Here is a 20768-nt window from a genome sequence, read left to right as displayed (position 1 = left end):
CAGGTCATTTCTCTGGTTAGAAAACTGTCAGCAACCTAAAAAAAGAAAAAAAAATTAGGAAGTTTCATCTTTATATCCCCACCAGACACCAGACAGTTCTAATAATCCTCACTGCCCCCACCTTGATTTATGGTTTTTTCATTTTTGAGGTTACTTTTTCTGTGACTGATTTCACAATCACCAAAATGTTTTCACTGAATGCAGAATTAGGAAGAGGTGTGCTCAGCTGATTCCAGAGCTTCAGCACCACACCGGGCCAGCTTGTGTATGGGAGAGTGCAAGTCATAGTTTTCATCCAAAATTTCCCATAAAAACCTGAAAAATAAGAAATGTAGTTTCTATATATCAGTGTAAATCTGTGTTTATTGCAATAAATGTTTGAGGAAATAATAATTGTTTACTTCCTGAATAAAACAGGTTAAGTATATTAATATATGTCTGTGGACCCTCTGTTGCCTCACCAGCCTTCACAAGACATGCTATCTGTATTTCACTTGTCAATACAAATCCTAGTCCTTAAAGCCTGTTCTCCTCCTGTGACCCAGTGTTTGAATTCTTCAGCCTACTGCAGCATAAAATGCTGTAAAAAGGCTAACATTAAAATTTGTTTTCATTGATTTATTTAAGAAACACTTGCTGAGCTCTTGATCTTCCAGGTACTGAAAATATAAACATGATTAAACAGACCACAGTGCTCTGCCTATAGATGCTATCTTAAGCAATATATACCTGATTATATATAAATAATTAGTTATTTAATTGAAACCTTGAAATTTTTATTAAGAACTATAAAGTACTAATGGAGCATAAACTGGTGATTATATATAATAAAATTAAACATATTTGATAGATCTGATTGTTTGGGGACATATTAGTTCCTAGGAGCAACAGAGGGAAAAACCGATGACCAAGTATTCTCTAGGCCTCTGTTTTTATTACATTTGCTAATGTTCCCATTGGTCAAAACAAGTCACATGGCCAAACCCAGCTTTAAGGATTGGAAGACTAGATTCTACCCCTGATGGGAGAAGCTGATTAAATATTGTGACCATTAAAAAAAAATCTATCTTTTTATTTGCAAATACCTATATAGGAATGTCAAGCGTTGTTTATCACTATCTTAAGAGATGTTTTGTTTAATTTCTTCAGTTTTACAGTTGGATTCTGCAACTGTCTTCATGGAAATTTGTTTCCTCAATGACTCTTCAGTTGTTTTCAAGCAAGCCTCTGTGTCCTTAATTCCTGTAATTCCCAGAATAAGCTGCTTTCTACATGTGCACATGTCTTTCGAATTAATACAATACAAAACTAAATCTGGGAAATTTTACAGTTTAAAATTTTTTCTCACTTCCTGACCTATTTCCCTGAAGCAAAGTGGCAGGGCTGTTCAGAAATCCTTCTCTTTTGTATTCATTTTTTTAGGTATCCTAAGGCAGATGTTGATTTCTTTTCTCCCTCTTTCTTGCCAAATAAAACCATAAAACATAAATGGTTTTAAAATATTAGTGAAATTGCAACCTTTTGTCATTATAAAAGTAGATGCCCTACCTCACCTCTTTTTACCCCTGCTCTAACATCCCTGAACACTTCTTTTTTTCTTTCACTATCTTCTTTTTTCTTGATTTCCCACTGTTTTGCTAACTAAAACCTACTTATTATGACCCAGTTCAAGTCTTACCTTCCAGTGAATCTTTCCTTGCTTGTCCAGGTTACCCTTGATTACATTCTGTTATGAACTCCTACAGAATTTAATGCCTGGTACCACATACCTTAGCTTTAATGCAGATTGGTATTATTTACTTCTTTTATTTGTATTCAAATTTGTATTATTCACTGTTGTTGTTTTTGGGTTTGAGTCCTAACAATTCGATGGCTGTCTTTTCTTAAATGCAGATATCATAACCTGTAAGCATTCTTCATTATTCTATCTCTTGATTAATTTCAACCCTAGAGCTCTCTTGCCCACTGTAAACATCAGCTTAAGATTGTTTTATAACCTATCAAAACTGTGGGGGTTTCTGTTTTTTTGTTTCTTAGAAATTACATATTGTTAGGATTCATTCATTTACTGAAGAACTGTTGATACTTACTATATTCCAAGATTTAAAAAAATAACAGTACTGTCTCAAGATACAAAACACTACGGTTGCTGTGTTGCTCAAGACAGTATTATAAATTGATAGGAAATAGTGTTTTTGAAAATATATTATAGTACCTTTTAAACTTTGTAAATCTCAATTTTTTTAAACTATGACTTTTTTGATTAGAAATTTTAGCATTTTCAAAATATCTATTTTCTGTACAAGAATCGTTAATCATGTGACCTTTGTTTTGTATTGATTACAAATATTGCCCTAGTGTCAAGTGACTATGACCAGTACTGGTGTTTGACTTTTTCTTTCAGTTAAACAGAGCAAGAAACAACAGTGCTATAGCCTAAAATATCTCTTTGCTTTACACACACAAAGTCAACTCACACACTCTTGGTCTCTTCTCTTTCTCTCAATTGCTTTCCTTCAGCAGAGAATTTGTATTGGACTTATAGTTCTTTGATATATTCTGACAAATGATGCCTTGTGTTTTCTGACAGTCTCCATGAAAATCAAGGATCAAATGCTTATTTAGCTTAATGTACTTGACCTTTACCCATGATTGACACATCTAAATAAAATGGCTGTAGCAACTCACTAATTATGCACCAGTCATGTTGTATTCCTCGCATAGAAAACAAACAAACAAACACCCCAGTTCTCTTCAAGTGTAGATAGATTGACTTCTTCCTTGTTGGCTAAATAAAAGAGAACAATTTATCATTATTATTATTATTATTATTATTATTAATCACAGTCAAATTCCTTTCCTTCCCCAATTGCATCTTTTTTCCTTGCTGCATTTTGTAAACAGTATACTATGACTACAGGTCATATAAAGTAGTTTCAGTACTAGTACCTCTTATTCAATTCAATGGAAATATTTTCGGTAATTCTGGACCTGTTCAACAAGATATCCACATAATTTAAGTATCAAAACCCAAGATTTGTTAGCAAGATTTGTGCTAAAAAATCAGTGTTATATTTAATAAATTCTTTGTTTTCCTCATGGGAAAACTGTATTTCCCATCAACTGACATTCAGGTAAATTCTGAATAAATTTTAGTGTTCTCTATTTATCTAAAATAAATATTTTCTTTTAGTATTGCTGTTCAATTCTCCATAATATTTTCAAAATATATTCATATTTCAATGATCTTTATTTTTATTACTTTTTGGATTTTTCACATGATATAAAAATCTATTGATTGTTTAGACTGATTTAAAAGATGCTCATTGAAAGAATTCCCTCTTTAAACTTGGCTTATATCATAAAATAAAAATTATTCCTATATAATCTTACACAATACTTTAGATTAGATTTAATAAATGTTAAATTATTTCAGAATAATGACATGTATCACTAAGTTTCTTAAACTTTTTTTTATTAAGCAATATCGATGAAAATGAAAAATTCAATTTTGGATATAGTATTATAGGCAAAAATTATGGAATATTAACCTGAAAATGTTACTTATTTACATACTATTTTCCACAGAATTTTAGGTGATTTTCCAGTTTCTTAGGCCAGGGTCATTACAATTGGAATTGGAAAAGTCAATATAGAAAGAAGCAGAAAAACAATAAAATAGGACAGGAAAATTTTATTTTGCCTTCATATTCATTTAAGACACTGAGGGTAAGGAGAGTGAAGGGAAATTGGAACTAGTAAATATGAGTGTCGACTGTATTGCAGGCATCATGTTCAATGTTTTTGTCTATTGTATTATCTCATATGATTTTGGTGGAAAACTTCTAAACCCATTGATAAATTTTTAATATCTTTACTTATTAATTTTGCTCTAAAAAGAAACAAGAGGTTTTTGGATCAAAGCAGGCTGTTATTACAGCACTAACCACACTGTCTCCATGCCCCATTCTTTCTCTTCAGAGTAAGATGATGAAAACCAGATGGTTATGCACACGAGTGGGGAACCCTAAGATAATGGCTCTGGGAATTTATATAGGAATTGCTATATCTTTGAGAGAGGGAGAGAAATCTTTCCTTCCTTTTGTAAATAAATTTCAGGAAAAAGAAGGGAAGGCCCTCAGTTTATACCCTTTGGAATATAAACTGGTAGCTTTATTACCTTTGAAATGTAAACAATAAACCTGGGAGATGTGTCTATGACTCTGAAAATCTCTATTTAGTCAACCTTTAACTATCAGAGTTTATCTTTTAGCCCAGCTGCCACAGTTCTTTGCTTTAGAAGTATCTAACCATATAGAAACATATTTTCTCTATGGCTTTATAACCATAAATTGTGGCATTTTCAATACTGTTACTGTGAAGTTTCTGGCCATTAGCTTTGTTTATACCTTAAGTTTATTGATGTGTTTATTAGCATACTGCATTACAGCTAGTGCTTGACTTATGACCATGATTGGTTCCAACAGACTGGTCGTAACACAATTTGGTTCTAAGTTGAGTAGGCTATATATGTACAGTACTGTGAAATGATGTTATAAAAATCTTTAAGTCAAAGACAAAGACAATGTCCTCTTGGTAGACATCTTGGGAGAGGTTTGATGAAAAATATCCAAGACATAAAACACAAACTGCTGTACTGAGTCTGAGATAACAGTTGAAATGGTGCACGCAGAGATGGTTGTGCTGCCGGAAGCTGGTCCGCACTCTTGTACACCCAGCTGGGCAATGCTTGCACTGCTAGACGCGGAGCAGTCGTGGCTAGTGATTGTGGTCATAAAGTCGAATGGTCGTAAGTTGGATAGGTTGTAAGTTGATCAATACCTGTATGTCTGTTATTTAGATATTCCACTTCAAATATCATCTCTATTTATGCAAAGATCTATATACTCAGCACAAACTTATTGAGTGCCAAGAACTATCAAGTACTGTTCTAGATAGTTGGAATATATTAGTGAACAAATCAAAGATCCCTTCTTTTCTTGGGGAAACTATATATTGAACATTCAACATCACAAGCAGTTGTATGGTATGTAAGTGCTATAGTAAAAATAAAAATAGAGGGCACTGAGTTGCATGGAGGGTCAGAGAGCATAGGGTGTAGGCATTCAGTGTAGGACTCCCTGAGAAGGTAAAATATGAGCAAAGACTTGAAAGAGTTTAGGCACTAGCCAAGTAGGGATAATATTTCAGACATTGAAAAAAGACAGTTCCCAGGGTGGCAGTGAGCATAGCAAGGAGGCTGTGTGGCTGGAGTGAGAAGGTGTGGGGGGAGGTCAGCAGGAGAGGGTGTCAGAGTTAACAGGAACGGGGTTTGCAGATCACAGAAGGCCTTGTAAAGCCTCAGAATACCCTTGGCCTTTTATCTGAGTGGAATTGGGTAACATTAGAAAGGTTAGCTGAGAAATGACATGATCTAAATTGCATTTTAAAAGGACTATACTGGCTGCTGTGTGTTGTAACAGACTGTAGAGTCTAAAGGTAGACTCAAGAAGACCTGTTGATGGGCTATGGCAATAATGCGGGTTGGGTCTGATGTGGCCCTGACCAGAGTGGTGAAGTGAAATAATAAGTGGGCCGATTCTGGATATATTTTTAAAGTTGTCTCAACAGATTTCCTGATGGATTGGTTGTGAGCTGATAAAAAGAGAAGAGTCTTAAATGGTTTCAAGGTTTTTGGTCTGAGCAACTAGAAAAATCAACTAAGATGGGCAAGATTGTGGAGGCGAAGTTTATTGGAGGGTGTTGAGATGGGGCAGATTAGGAGTTCAGCCCTGAACATGTTGATTTTAAGATGGTTTTTGGATATGCCGTGGATGTGTCAGGTAAGCAGTTAGATAAGCCTGTTTGGAGTTTAGGAAAAGGCTTGTGCTGAAGTTACAATATTGGGAGCTGCCCACATATAGAGGGCAGTAGGGGCAGATTTATATTTTGTGGGGCAGGAAGGTTATGTAATTTTGAGGGTTTTCTGAGAAAAAGGATTTAAAATTTGAATGTAAATTAGGTACAGAGGTGAATATTTATTTAGAATGAGGTAAATTTAAACAGATACTTATTTGAAAACTTAAAATTATAACAATTGAAGAAATAGCATAATATTTTAAATTAAGTGCCTGATATACCTCTGTAATACCTTAAGTGGTACCTTGAGATATGAACAGACCAACATATGAATTTTTTAAGATACGAGCTGTGACTCGGTCTGAATTTCTGTTAGAGATCCAGGTGAAATTCTGAGATATGAGTCGTGATTCAGGAAGCTACCGCTAGTTGGCACGTTAGCGCATGGATCCAGTATCTGCAGTTTGATATACGAGTTGACTGACTTACAAACTTGGTAACAGAACAAATTAAATTTGTATCTCAAGGTACCACTGTACCTTTTCCCTACATTTTAACCTCTAATATTAAACATTTGAAAATATTTTCTGTTGAGAATATAGAAAGTTAATCCACTCTTTTCTATGATTAATTAAAATTATTTTTATTAATGATAGTCTACAAAGGTTTCTTTCATCTTTACAACTTATATAAAATTTCATGAAAAATTATAAGGTGGTCTTAAAATTTAAGAAAATGTCTATCAAGCTTCCTGCATGTATGCTCTATAAGATAGGGAAGAATTTTCCAGAGACCAATGCTGACTCTGCACAGTTGAAACCTTGCTTTTTCTCCACAACCCACATACTCTCAGATTGTGATATCACTGCATATTGTGCCATCTCTTCAGCCTTGACCCTTTGTGTCATAATGTTACATGAGTTTGGCACAATTGATAATATGAGTATTCCTGGAAGCTATTTCTACTTTAGAATAGCTAACAATAACTTACTCAAATATAGAAGTGACTGTGTGAATCCTAAACATGGTTCGTTTAAACTAATATAAATATACCTCCAACACCCTCATACACTGTTGGAAGGAATGTAAAGTAGTACAACCATTATGGAAGAAAGTATGGCGGTTCCTCAAAAAACTGAAAATAGAACTACCTTATGACCCAATAATCCCTCTACTGGGTATATACCCCAAAACCTCAGAAACATTGATACGTGAAGACACATGCAGCCCCATGTTCATTGCAGCATTGTTCACAGTGGCCAGGACATGGAAACAACCAAAAAGCCCGTCAATAGATGACTGGATAAAGAAGATGTGGCACATATACACTATGGAATACTACTCAGCCATAAGAAATGATGACATCGGATTATTTACAGCAAAATGGTGGGATCTTGATAACATTATACAGAGTGAAATAAGTAAATCAGAAAAAAACAGGAACTGCATTATTCCATATGTAGGTGGGACATAAAAGTGAAACTAAGAAACATTGATAAGAGTGTGGTGGTTACGGGGGGAGGGGGGAGAGGGAGAGGGAAAGGGGGAGGGGGAGGGGCACAAAGAAAACTAGATAGAAGGTGACAGAGGACAATCTGACTTTGGGTGATGGGTATGCAACATAATTGAAAGACAAGATAACCTGGACTTGTTATCTTTGAATATATGTATCCTGATTTATTGATGTCACCCCATTAAAAAAATAAAATTAAAAATATATATATACCTCCAACTCTGTATCTCTTAGTTTCCTCAAATGTCCCCACTCAAGTCCTCCCAATCGTGAAGGAGTCTTAAACTCACAAACTTTCTTAAAATATATGACTATAAGAACACAGTGCTAGCCCCCTCCCCCCTTACAGGTGAGCCAGTCACTGACACAAATATTCCCTTATTTGTTGATGTTTTTGCTTTCTCATAAAATAAATATCTTTATAGCTACTCAGTACTATGAGTAGCTATAAGTCTTGGCTTTTTTAAAATTAAAATACTTTATTTTTTAAAATATTTTTAGTTTTGCAGAGATTGTACATAAAGTACCGAGAGTTAGGCCCCTCCCTGTACATTTTCCCTTATTATTAATAATTTGCATTAGTGCAGTACATTTGTTATAATTGATGAACCAATAATAATACATTATTATTAACTAAAGTCCATAGTTTACAGTAGGGTTTATTCTTGTTTTGCATATTTCAATGGGTTTTGAGAGATATATATACTTTTACCTATTTAGCATTACTGTATTACAGGATAGTGTCACTTCTCTAAAAATTTCCTGTGCTCCACCTCTTCACCCCACCCTCTGAATCCTTGGCAGTCATTTATATTTGTACTGTCTCTGTCCTTTTACCTTTTCCAGATTGTCATATAGTTGGAATCTCATAATATATAGCTTTTTCACTGGCTTTTTTCACTTAGCAATATGAATTTTTGTTTTCTTAGTCTTTTCGTGGTTGATAGCTCCTTTCTTTTTATTGTTGAATAATACTCCATTATAGGGATGTATCACAGATTATTCATTCACCTATTAAAGGACATCTTGGTTGTTTCCCATTTTTGACAATTATGAATAAAACAGCTGTAAACAATTGTGTGCAGGGTTTTGTGCGGACATTGGTTTTCAACTCACTGGGGCAAATGCCTAATAAAATAATTAGGTAATGAGATTAAAATTTGGACTTATCTTATACCTTTTACAATAATTAACTCAAAAAGAATTATAAACCTAAACATAAAAACAAGAAATTATACAATTTGTAGATTACAGGACATAAATCTAGGTGACCTTGAGTTTGATGGTGATAACCTTTTATATACAACATAAAAGCAAAATCTATAGAAAGTTAATAAATTAGACCTCTTTAAAATTAAAACTTCTTTGTGAAAGACATTGTTATAGGAAAGGAAAGACAAGCCACAGGCTAGGAGAATATACTTGCAAAGGACATATCTGATAAAGGACTGTTATCTAAAATACACAAAGATAAAATAATAAAAATAGAAAAATAAAAAAATAAAAATAATTAAAGAGCATTGCCATACAAAGAGCTCTTAAAATTGAACAATAAAAAATAAGCAATCCTGCCTGACCAGGCGGTGATGCAGTGGATAGAACATCGGACTGGAATGCGAGAACCCAGGTTAGAAACCCCGAGGTCGCCAGCTTGAGCATGGGCTCATCTGTTTTGAGCAAGGCTCACCAGCTTGAGCCCAAGGTCGCTGGTGTCACTCGGTTTGCTGGAGCCCTCCAGTCAAGGCATATGGGAGAAAGCAATCAATGAACAACTAATGTGCTGCAACAAAGAATTGATGCTTCTCATCTCTCTCCCTTCCTGTTTGTCCCTATCTGTCTGTCTCTCTGAATCTCTCTGTCAGTGTCACAAAAAAAAGCAATCTAATTACAAAATAGGAAAGGATATGAATGGACATCTCACCAGAAAAGATCCACAGATGGTAAATAAACATATGAAAGGATACTCAACATCATATGTCATTAGGGAATTGCAAATTGAAACAGTAAGGATGCCACTACACATCTATTAGAATGGCTAAAATTCAAAACAATGACAATACCAAATGCTTACAAGGATGTGGTACGACAGGAACTATCATTCATTGCTGATTGGGATACAAAATGTTATAGCACTTTGGAAGGCAGTCTGTAGTTTATAAAAAGGTAAACACGGTTTTTCATGTGATACACCAATTACACTCATAGTTATTTACCCAAACGTGTCTTGGTGTTTTAACTAACCCTGCAAGATTCTTCCTCAGGAAATTTCTTCTGCCTGGTCTTTCTTGCATTTAATATCTTCAAGACATCAGTTCAGCTGTGTTTCTTGGCATCTTCTTCTTACCTGATTATGTTTGGATATGGTTTCAGATTGTTTATTTTAGCCTTGACTTGGCAACTTCTTAGGATGTTACTTCTGGCAATTGCCCATCAGATTCACATTCTACAAACAAAGGCAATATTCACCGTACCCAACCAACCAGGCCCTTTGGATTTGCCAGCATGTTTCATGGCGCCCTATATCTTTTCCTGTCTGGAAATGGTTATCTTAATCAGCAATTCTTAGAAATCTTAGCAGTTTTTAAAGTTTAGTTTAAGTACCACCTCTCTGTAAAGCCTTTATTTGCAACTCTGGGAAATATTCACTTCCTCAATTTTTCATTATTTTCCCATCCACTCAAAATGCTGTCAAGAAGGTTTTAAACAGTAATTTCTGACTGTAATGGTTAATATTTAGTTTTAATCTTGTTTGAATTTTTTATAGCATATAAACTGGTATCTGTTCCCTTCTTGAACCTCTTCCTTGGTTTCTTTTTAAATTTTTTAGAATTGTGAAATAAAGCATGCACACAGAAAAGTCAGAAAGCTTATATATATACAGTTTAATGTGTATTTGCAAAGCAAAAAATTATATTAAGAAATAAAACATTTCTAGTATCATGGAAGCTCCTCACGTGACTCTATCATCATACTTTTACTCTCCTGTATGCCAGAGGTAATAATTATTCTGACTTTTATGTTGATCTCTTTTTGTGTATACATCCTTGAATAATTTTTCTATTTCTAAAGCTTTATAAAGGGAACTCAATAATATGTTTGTAAGATTCATCTACGTTATGTGAATACACCCTAACTTTATACATTTTATTAATGGATTTTTGGGTTGTTTTGAGTGTTTTGTTTTTATAAAGAGTGCTGTTTTAAATACACATTTGTAAGCATTTCTCTAGGGTCCAGATAAATTGCTATGTCATAAGGTATAGATATTTTCAACTTCAATAGAAAATGTCATACTGTTTCAAAGTGGATCTCTCAGTAGTATACTGGTACTAGTGCTATATGAGAAACTGTTCTGCATCACACCAAGACATAGAGTTCTCAACCATTTCAATTTTTGCCATGGTGGTAAGAATATAGAAATATCTCATTTTGGTTTGATTTTTTTTTTCCTGAGAACTAATGGAGTTGAGCGCCTTTTCCTACATTTATTAACCATTTGGATTTTCTCTTGCATTATGTGCCTGTTCAAGTTTCTTTTTTGTGTGTGCCCTTTTTCCCATTTTTTATCTCAGAATTTGCAAATTTAATGCTTTGTGTCTATCCTCCCCATACTTTGTGTAATGAATTTTCTGATTTTAATGTGATAAAATTTGTTAATCATTTATTTTATGGATAATAAATTGTTTTCTTACTTGGCACTTAAAAGAAAGTGTTCAGACAGGGTAGAGATGAATAACAATTGTGTGATCAAATCTCAGATGTTTAATTGGAAGATCATGACTTCATCTTTTTATTTTTTCAAGCATTTGCTTTCTTTTTTTTCTATTTCTTTTTTTTAATTAAGTGAGAATTTAATTAAGTTTTTTAAAAACATTTGTTAGGTATTTCTCTATACAAAGCACTATGACATGTGCTAAAGATACAAAATGAGCAAATCCATAGGACTTCCCTAGAGAAAATTCATAAGAGAAAAACTACTTATAAGTAAATAATTACAAATAAGAGTCATTGTGCTTTGGTGTGTGTGATTAGGGGGAAAAGTGGTCAACCATATGTGGAGTGAGAAGATATGGAAAACATTTTAAATTCTTGAACTGAGACTTGGGAGATGAAGAAGTATTTATATTATAGTCAGAAAAAACAAAGGTGTTTTATACAGTTGGGAGAATAAAAGCAGCATTAAGTAAAAGTAGAGACTTGAGAACATCTGGAAATTCAGGAATGAAGAGCATACCCTGCCTTAGAGTGTCTGGCAGAGTGTGTTTTGAAGCCTGATCAGAGAACGAGGCAGAGGTCAAGTATTATTTAGCTTTATAGAGTTCCGAAATCTTTATGCTATAGACAACAAAGAGCAATCAATGAGTAAAGCAGGGTAGAAATGTAGTCAGATTTTCATTTTTGAAGAAAACCCCCCCACCAGTATACAAGATGGATGTAGTTGGAGAAGATAACATTAGAAAAGAAAACAGTAAGAAGAATGTTCTAATGGTCCTGGTGAGAGATGATGAGGGTTCCAACTAAGACAGTAACACTAGGACTATTGAAAAGGGGATGAATTCAAGATATGCAAAGGAGAATCTAGTGATAAATTGGGGCTGTGACATGACTGGATAGATAATGCATTTACTGAGATAGATGACAGATAGTTACTCCTTGGAGAATGAAGAGAAGGATGAATTCCATGGATATGTTAAGTTTGACACTCCTATGGGAAGGATGTCTGCAGTCTGAGCAACAGAAAGAGATTAAGTGTCAAGATATGGGTCTCAGAGATTGCTAAATATATATATTATATATAAAATGTGTTTATCTCTATCTATTATCTCTGTCTATCATCTATCTATCTATCATTTATCATCATCTATCATCCATTCATCTATTCATCCATCTATTCATCCATCCATCCATCAGTCCATCAATCCATCCATCCATTCATCCATTCATCCATCTGCCTACCTATTAGTTGAACTCATGAGGTCAAAGACACCTGGGACTCCAAGCTTGAATGAGTAAATGGAAGAAGAACCACAGAAGGAAACTGATATGAATAAAACAAAGGATCAGGGAAGAGAGCCAAGAGAAAGTTGAGTCATAGAGAAGAAAGTGGCCAATGGTGTCAAGTGCCCCAGATGGGAACAGTAGAGCTGAAAAAATTGCCACAAAACTTGGTATAGTAAGGGACTTTGGTGAAATCTGGTGTATTAAAGACTGATTGTTTCACACACTCAACTGTTATGGGAAAAGAACTGACTAGATAATTGGTTAGTTGAGGGTAGGTGGAAAGTAGAATGAATTTTTTAAAATGGAGATGTTTTCTCTAAATCTATTACTCTGGGCCCTGACCTGTGGTGGCACAGTGGATAAAGCGTCAACCTGGAAATGCTGAGGTCGCCGGTTCAAAACCCTGGGCTTGACTGGTCAAGGCACATACGGGAGTTGATGCTTCCAGCTCCTCCCTCCTTCTCTCCCTCTGTCTCTCTCTCCTCTGTCTCTCTCTCCTCTCTAAAATGAATAAATAAAATTAAAAAAAATCTTTAAATCTATTACTCTGGTTAACCAATGTCACCTTGCTAAATTTAATTGTCTAAATAAAAATAAATAAATTAAATAAATAAATTAAGACACACACACAAATGAGAATAGTATAATTTTAAACTATGGGAAATGAACATAGATTATTAAGACAGTGAATAAACTAAGGTGATTATAAAATATATAACCAAATATTAGTATATAAATATTTGTGACAAACTTGTGGAATACTTAAATTATACCAAAATAAAGAGTCAAGCCCTAAGATTTACACACATAATAAACATAAAATCTATGTGCTGGATTGAATTGAATTAACATGTGAATTGCCATCTTCTGTGATCTGGAATAATTTAGAGTTTAATTTGTGCTTTTACATCTGATAAAGGTCATCGGACACTATTTATTGGAGTTCATGTGCCCCTGGGAGGAAGAAAAAGCCATCGGCGTCACAGGCATCGTGGTCACAAACATAGAAAAAGAGACAGAGAAAGAGATTCGGGATTAGAGGATGGAAGGGAATCACCCTCCTTTGGTAAGATTGCCTTGTTTTAATTAAATGTGTATCATAATAATATTGTATTTGTATAATCCAAGTTATCAGTAGTACCTTATAGTCATAAAATTGTTTATACTTTTCTAAAATATGTTATGTTGGACCAATTTGGGGAGAAGTGAGAGAGAGAAAGCTTGATCTTTATTTTTCTCTTGTGTATCAGCTTTGTGAAGGTGAGCATTGTCTTAGATTTGTGATAGAGAAAATATATTTATACTTTGGTAGTAAAACTTAGTTGCTGTAAGTAGTTTGCAAACCCAGGGGGAAATGCTTTATTAAGTTCCCACTTACAATACTGTTAATCTGCCTAAATTTCATTCTTAGGATGTAACATTTCTAGTATTTTGAATGTTCTTTCTGTTAAAGTAGATACAGAATATCAACATGTGGTAATATGGTAGTTGTTAACAATTCCTGAGAGCCATGAGAGCCTGTGTACATGACACACCCAAGAACCAGGCTTTCAATTCCTTGACCTTCCCTTCACTGTACCCAGCTCACCTACTTACCCATAATTACTTCACCTCTGACATCGCTAGTGCATGCACTTTGCTCTCTGACTACAGCTTCTCTTCTTATTTGCTTGTGCAATTACTTGGCCTACTTTTTTTCTATCCATATAATAATCTTTGTTTCCTTAACCTATTCTGATTTTGTAGCTTGTAATTTTAGTAACACTTCTGCTAATACTCTAAATACCTTAGGTCCCCTGTATAGTTTTATTCATGCCTCACCCCCACTTTAAAATCTATGCTTATGTTGGGTTTCCTCCATGTCCCTGCTTTCTCGCCCTTTCTCCTCAAGTAGGTATGTTCTGCAGGACTTAGACATTCAACAGGGTGGATTGTAACCATTTGTATTCATGCCTTAAGTGGAGCTTCCACTCCTTTTCCCAATTTTATTGCATTTCGTTGAGTTTGGAAAAAATTATTTTACAACCTTCTTCATTGTTCTCCAACATCCCCCTTTTCACTATCACTTAGCAAATGCTTTGTACTTGAGAAGGAAAATATATCACCAGGAAGAACTCACTTAACTTCCCTCCTATTAACTATATGGACCTATATGCTTATATCTGCAACTGTTTTCTTCTTTTAATATAATAAGGGAGTTTCCTTTGCAATTACTTTTATTTCCTGTTTGGTCCCACCTGGAAATTTTAACAATTTACAGTTGAAATGACTTATGCTTTTCAACTGGATTATTCTCATCATCTTTTAAACATTATAGTTTCTCCTATTTTAAACAGTTCCTCAACCTCCCTCAAATCCACATTTCCCACATTCACCTGTATTCAGATATGAAGTAAGTTAATGACATATGAGGTTTGGGGTATTCAATAACTATTTTCACTAAGCATTGAGAAATCTATAGTCTCCGTTTTTTCATTTTTGAAATTTCTCTTTTAAGGTTCAATGCTCATAGACATATTTCTTGTCTTTTTATTTAAGAAAACTTGCCAAGATAGGCCTAGTGGTGGGTATATTAAAAAGCCTTTTCAAATATGCATACACTGGTATTTTTTCACATAGAGAATATTTTTCTGTTTTATCTTTTTGCTCCATTTTCTTTGGTCTCTTCTTTGTATTTAATTATCTGCATGCTGGATTTATGACATCTGCTCTTTGTCCTTTTCGTTTGTAGCTTAAAGTTAGTCTCATGGTATTAATTTTATTACCTGAAATATCAGTTCTGCATTTTACTAGTTCTATTAGGGAATTTGATTTTGTTGTATTTTTAGTTTTCTTAAATTTCTTTCTTATCTCATGTTATTTTCATTTAGTTTTTGTTTTCATGTTTGATAATCTATATCTATATAGTATAGTGAGAATATCTTTTATTTTTGGACATTTTGGGCAGTTTTGATGTAGATATTTTTCAGAGCCTTTGAGCCACCTAGATTTGTCAACTTTCCATTGACTTGTAGTATTTTTATAGACTCTCAAGTTTATTTTTCTTTTTACTCATCTTTTTATAAGGCAAGTTGATACTATATATGTCCAGCTATATCCTAGGATTACTTAGAAAGCATTGCCATAAGTGTGCTCCTTGTCTTCAACTCCCGCATGCGCCCGACCGGGATCCACCTGGCACGCCCACCAGGGGCGACGCTCTGCCCACCAGGGTGCGATGCTCTGCCGGGACCAGAGCCACTCTAGAGCCTGGGGCAGAGGCCAAGGAGCCATCCCCAGCGCCTGGGCCATCTTTGCTCCAATGGAGCCCTGGCTGCGGGAGGGGAAGAGAGAGACAGAGAGGGAGGAGAGGGTGGGGGTGGAGAAGCAAATGGGCACTTCTCCTATACGCCCTGGCCGGGAATCGAACCCGGGTCCCCCGCACGCCAGGCCGATGCTCTACCGCTGAGCCAACCGGCCAGGGCGCTCCATCTTCTTATAGTCAGTCAAGACTCCTTAGACTCAGGGACTGGATTGTCTGTTAGACTAAATTTTAATGGTTATTTTGAGTTTTTGTTCTTTTCTAGTATTTGAGAAAATATATTTACATCATCTTAGAAATGTTTTGTAAAAACTAAAAACAAAAAACAAGAATTAATTTGTTTTCTTTACTTCTGTCATTGTTTTTCCACAGCTGGACACATTATGTCAGTTTTTCTAGAACAGTTAATCTCAACATTAACTCTACTTGAGAGTTTTAAAAACATATTGATGGTCGCGCTTCATGCCACTCAGAATCTCCGTGGGTGGGACCCAAGCATAGGCATTTACAAAAATACCTCAAGTGATCCTAACGGATAGCTAAGATTGAGATCATCTGTTCTACGAAATGTTGCTATTCAAAGTGTGGTCAATTAGCTAGAAATATTTCCTCACATTTCATGTTATTAAAAATGCATATCCCAGGACCTACCCCAATCTTTTTGAATCAGAGTCTGTTTATTGACAAAATTTTTACAAAATTTATGTGTACATTATAATTTGTCAAGCTCTATATATTGTTTATCAAACCTTGCTGCACATAAGAATCATCTGAGAAGCTTTAAAAAATGTTAATGTGGGGCCTACTCTCAAAATCTTTTATGAGAGTTAACTAATTAAAAGTTAATTAATTTGGGGTGTTTCTCTAGGCTCTGGTATTTTTTAAAAAGTACTCCATGTGCTTTGACATCCATCAAGAATCAAGAACCATTGATCATAAGAAGCTCTGCCTCTTTATTTAGTGAAACTTGGAAATAAGTCAGGTGGTCCAGATTCTCCCTCTGATGGATCAGCCACTATTTCCGGATGCCACCTACCTCTTTCCTCCCCCAACCATCTGAGTGTCTTTACTGACATTTAGACCTAAGATCTGTTTTATCAGGTACAAATGTGGCACGCTGGCAGTCTCTAAGCAGTAGAACTTACTGGATTTCACTTTTTTCCGTTTCTTCTGGACTAATTAGTATGTGCTTTTATTTCTATTCCACAGTCAATTCAGGTACCTTGATAGTCAAGAACTGAGTCACATGATCAGATTGACCATCCCACTTGATTTGAGCTTTATTATCCTGCATAGTGAGAACATATGTGATTACTGTGCTGAAGGCTTCAAAGAAAATTTCTGATCAATAAGAATATTTATTTTACTTGGAAAGATTTTAAAAAAATCTTTTGAAGACATTCCTGCAGGTGACTTAAAATTCTTAAAAATTCATGTGAGGAAGCTATAGGTTGCTCTGCTGGGATCCTATAAATTGGAGTGTGAATTTTTGAAGACATGAAATAATTTGGGCCCATAATTCTGGAGCAACCAACAATTTAACAAAAATGATTTTGAGAGAATGTTTGAGTATTGGTACTCTTAAACAGTTGTCACTCTAATACATGAGCAACATCAGCAGAATCCCACTTTATTTTATGACCCAGTCATGTAAAGCAGTATTATTAGAAACCTGGTTATGTTAGTGCTGCATCCAGAGAAAAGTGAACAGACCTATACTATAGCCAAAAGAGATTATGTAGAAGTCACAGGACTGCAACGGCTGGTTCTAGTTCACTAGACCCACGATTGCATTGTGACTTTTGGGTGAGTCCAAAGGTGGACTTGGTTTGGGCATTGTCTGGTAGTTTGATGGTGATACTTTGATTATACAGAAAACTTTAGATATCCACAAATGAATTCAATCTACTTCAATAGCTGGAGTTAATAAACAACTGTTTATATAAGAATATGATGATTAATTATTCTCCTGCATATTGCAGTCAATTTTCTGATAACAAAAACTGCTAAACTTTTGCATTCATAATTTTTGCTTTTAATATCATCTTTTATTCACCTTGTATAATTTAAATTATATTTTCAACTGGGAACATGGAAGAGGTGTTTTAAAATGATAATTTTGAAGGATAAACTTGAAGTCAGTGAAACATGAAAGATAATGGGGAGTATTCAAAACACTTTAATGTTGATTTACTCCTTCATTTCCTAGTAAAGAATGTAACAGGAGACATAATTGCAGGATGTAAATTAAATTAATCTATAAGCAGTAGAAATACATCTTAAAAACATAAGACACTTTTTTTCCCCCTAAAGTGAGAAACGGGGAGTCAGAGAGACAGACTCCCACATGCACCCGACTGGGATCCACCTGGCAAGCCCACCGGGAGGTGATGCTCTGCCCATCTGGGGTGTTTTGGTTGCAACTGGAGCCATTCTAGCACCTGGGGCAGAGGCCATGGGGCCATCCTTAGCGCCTGGGGCCAACTTTGCTCCAGTGGAGTCTTGGTGGCGGGAAGGGAAAAGAGAGATAGAGAGAAAGGAGAGGGGTGAGGGTGGAGAAGCAGATGGGAGCTTTTCCTATGTGCCCTGGCTTGGAATTGAACCTGGAACTTCCACATGCCAGGCCGATGTTCTACCGCTGACCCAACCAGCCAGGGCCAACATAAGACACTTTTAAATGCTTATTTAAAATATGATACTCAAAAGTACTATATAGATTAGTACAACCCTGGGATTAAACCTAGGATTTATTCAGTTTTAGGTGGTAAATTATGTATACACTTTAGGAAAAAATGAAGCAAATATAGAAAACATGACTTCAAAGTGCTAATTTTTGATGGGCAATGATTTTCTATTCCTATTTAACTCCCAACTGGCTGATATATAAGAACATGTCTTTTTTTAAAATTATTTTATTATTAACTATGATAAAATATAACACTGGTATTTATAATTGTTGAAACATAGAGCATAAATGTGTAACTCAAACACCTGTGTAACTACTATCTGGGTTAGCACTCCGGAAACCCCTCTGTGCTCTTTCCCAGGCACTGTTCTCGCCTTCCCTCCCCAAAGGATCTCTAGCCTGTCTTCTTACCCTGGATGTTCTTTTGTTGTTGTTGTTGTTTTTGCCAGTTTTTGAACTTTGTATAAATGATTCAGGAGATATTTGTTTGTCTTGTTCAGTTGCTTCTTGTGTTAGTGGGATCCACCAATGTTTTTGGCTTTAGCTTTGGTTTTATTCATTGTCATTATTGTATAGTATTCATTTGCTTTTATATAACATGCATCTACTATTGATGGATATTTGGATCATTTACATTTTGAAGCTAGTATGAATAATGTTGTTGTAAATGTTTTTGTGTATGTATCTGCCACACATATGCATTTCTCATACATAGAAATCACTTAGTTGCTAAATCATAGGTTATACATATTTTCAACTTGAGGAGGTAATGCTGAACAATTTTCCAAAGTGGGGTACATATTTATACCCCACACATCCTGGAAAAGTATGAGGGCTTATGTTGTTTTACAATCTTGTCAACACTTAGCAATTTCATATTTTTAACATTAGTCATTCTGGTAATATATAAATAATGGTACGTCACTGTTTTAATTTACATTTCTTGATTACTAATGACATCAAGCAATTTTGCATATAATTTTGGGCCACTTGTATAGCCTCTTCTATGAAGTGTCTATCTAGCCTTCTGCTTTTCTTTCTTTCTTTTTTTAAGTGGATTGTGTTTTCTTATTGCTTTATAGAAGTTCTTTATATATTATAGATAAAAGTATTTTTATTGCTTTTACATGTTTCAAATATCTTCTATTTGAGTTTTGTGGCTTATCTTTTCACTGTCTTTTTTATTATTATTATTAAATGAAAAGCAGGGAGGCAGACAGACAGGCTCCCACATGTGCCTGTACCAGGATCCACCAAGCAACTCCTGTCTGGGGCTGATATTCTGCCCATTTGGGGCCACTGCTCCAATGCTCAGCAACTGAGCTATTTTAGCACCTGAGGTGGGGCCATAAAGCTATCTTCAGTGCCTAGGGCCAACTTACTTGAACCATTTGGGCCACGGCTGCAGGAGAGCGAGAAAAGGAAGGGGTGGAGAAACAGATGGTCATTTCTCCTGAGTGCCCTGACCCGGAATCAAAGCCGAACTTCCACATGCTGGGCCGACACTCCACCACTCAGCCAACAAACCAGGAACTCTTTTCACTGTCTTAATGGAGTCTTTGATGAGTCAGCAGCTTCTAGAAGAAGCTGCTAAGAGGCTGATATTTTTATTTTCTAGTGCAACTATATATTATTATTTATTTTCACTATGTTTTAGAAAACTTAAAAACAGACCTTTATCTTTATATGCCATATTTTTTATTTTAGTTTGTATTATAATCCTCTCTGTTATCAGTTACCTTAAACATAGGAAAACTTATGCTTAGGAAATTCTTTCTGATTTTGATAGTACAATAATTTATGTGATTTGCCATACAATTTAAGCATGAGAAAAAATAGTCATTGAATTACATATTTTAAACATTTGCTGTATTGAAACATAATCTGAGTCCCTCTTTAAGATGCTAAAAGACACTTTACCACTGAACCAACTGGCCAGGGTGGTATATTTAAAAATCTGAAAGAAAGCTAACATACCAGCAATAGAGTAAAAATAGAAATAACAGAAAATAGGCTAATGAGTTAGGCAGGGGTAGGACTCAACCACAAATATTTATTTATACATTAAGTATGACACTATATTTTATATTTTGTGTATATTTTTCACCTTTGACTTTTCATATCTTCTCAATTGTGACTTAGTTATAACCTAATCCTTTAAATAACTGGCTAATAAGTTTATTTTCACATATAAAATATTTAATATTATAGATTTCAATAATCATTATGTGCTTATTATTGATTTACTTATTCTTTTATGTTTTAAAAATATTTGAAAATACCAGGTGTTTTACTGGGATAACATTGAATTTATAAGATAGTTTTCTACTTTTGATCCTTCACATTAATATACATTTATTAATTTATTTAGATCTACTTTAATATCATTCAATAAAGTTTTATAATTT

The 20768-nt window shown here is 34.8% G+C and overlaps 1 protein-coding gene across 6 annotated transcripts in view; it reads left to right on the top strand.

Moving 5' to 3' along the window:
• SLC4A10 (solute carrier family 4 member 10) overlaps window positions 1-20768 on the top strand; it is a 330272-nt gene that overhangs the window by 151593 nt on the left and 157911 nt on the right. For all 6 annotated transcript variants that reach the window (XM_066279000.1, XM_066279003.1, XM_066278999.1 and 3 more), the window contains exon 3: window positions 13293-13439. In XM_066279000.1, coding sequence (XP_066135097.1) covers window positions 13293-13439 — 147 coding nt within the window. The remainder of the gene's footprint in view (window positions 1-13292; window positions 13440-20768) is intronic.

This window comes from Saccopteryx bilineata, chromosome 5, assembly GCF_036850765.1.
Source record: "Saccopteryx bilineata isolate mSacBil1 chromosome 5, mSacBil1_pri_phased_curated, whole genome shotgun sequence".
In the NCBI taxonomy this organism is placed as follows: domain Eukaryota; kingdom Metazoa; phylum Chordata; class Mammalia; order Chiroptera; family Emballonuridae; genus Saccopteryx; species Saccopteryx bilineata.
The sequence above is the reverse complement of the archived record's forward strand: the minus strand, read 5'-3'. Positions and strand labels throughout refer to the sequence as shown.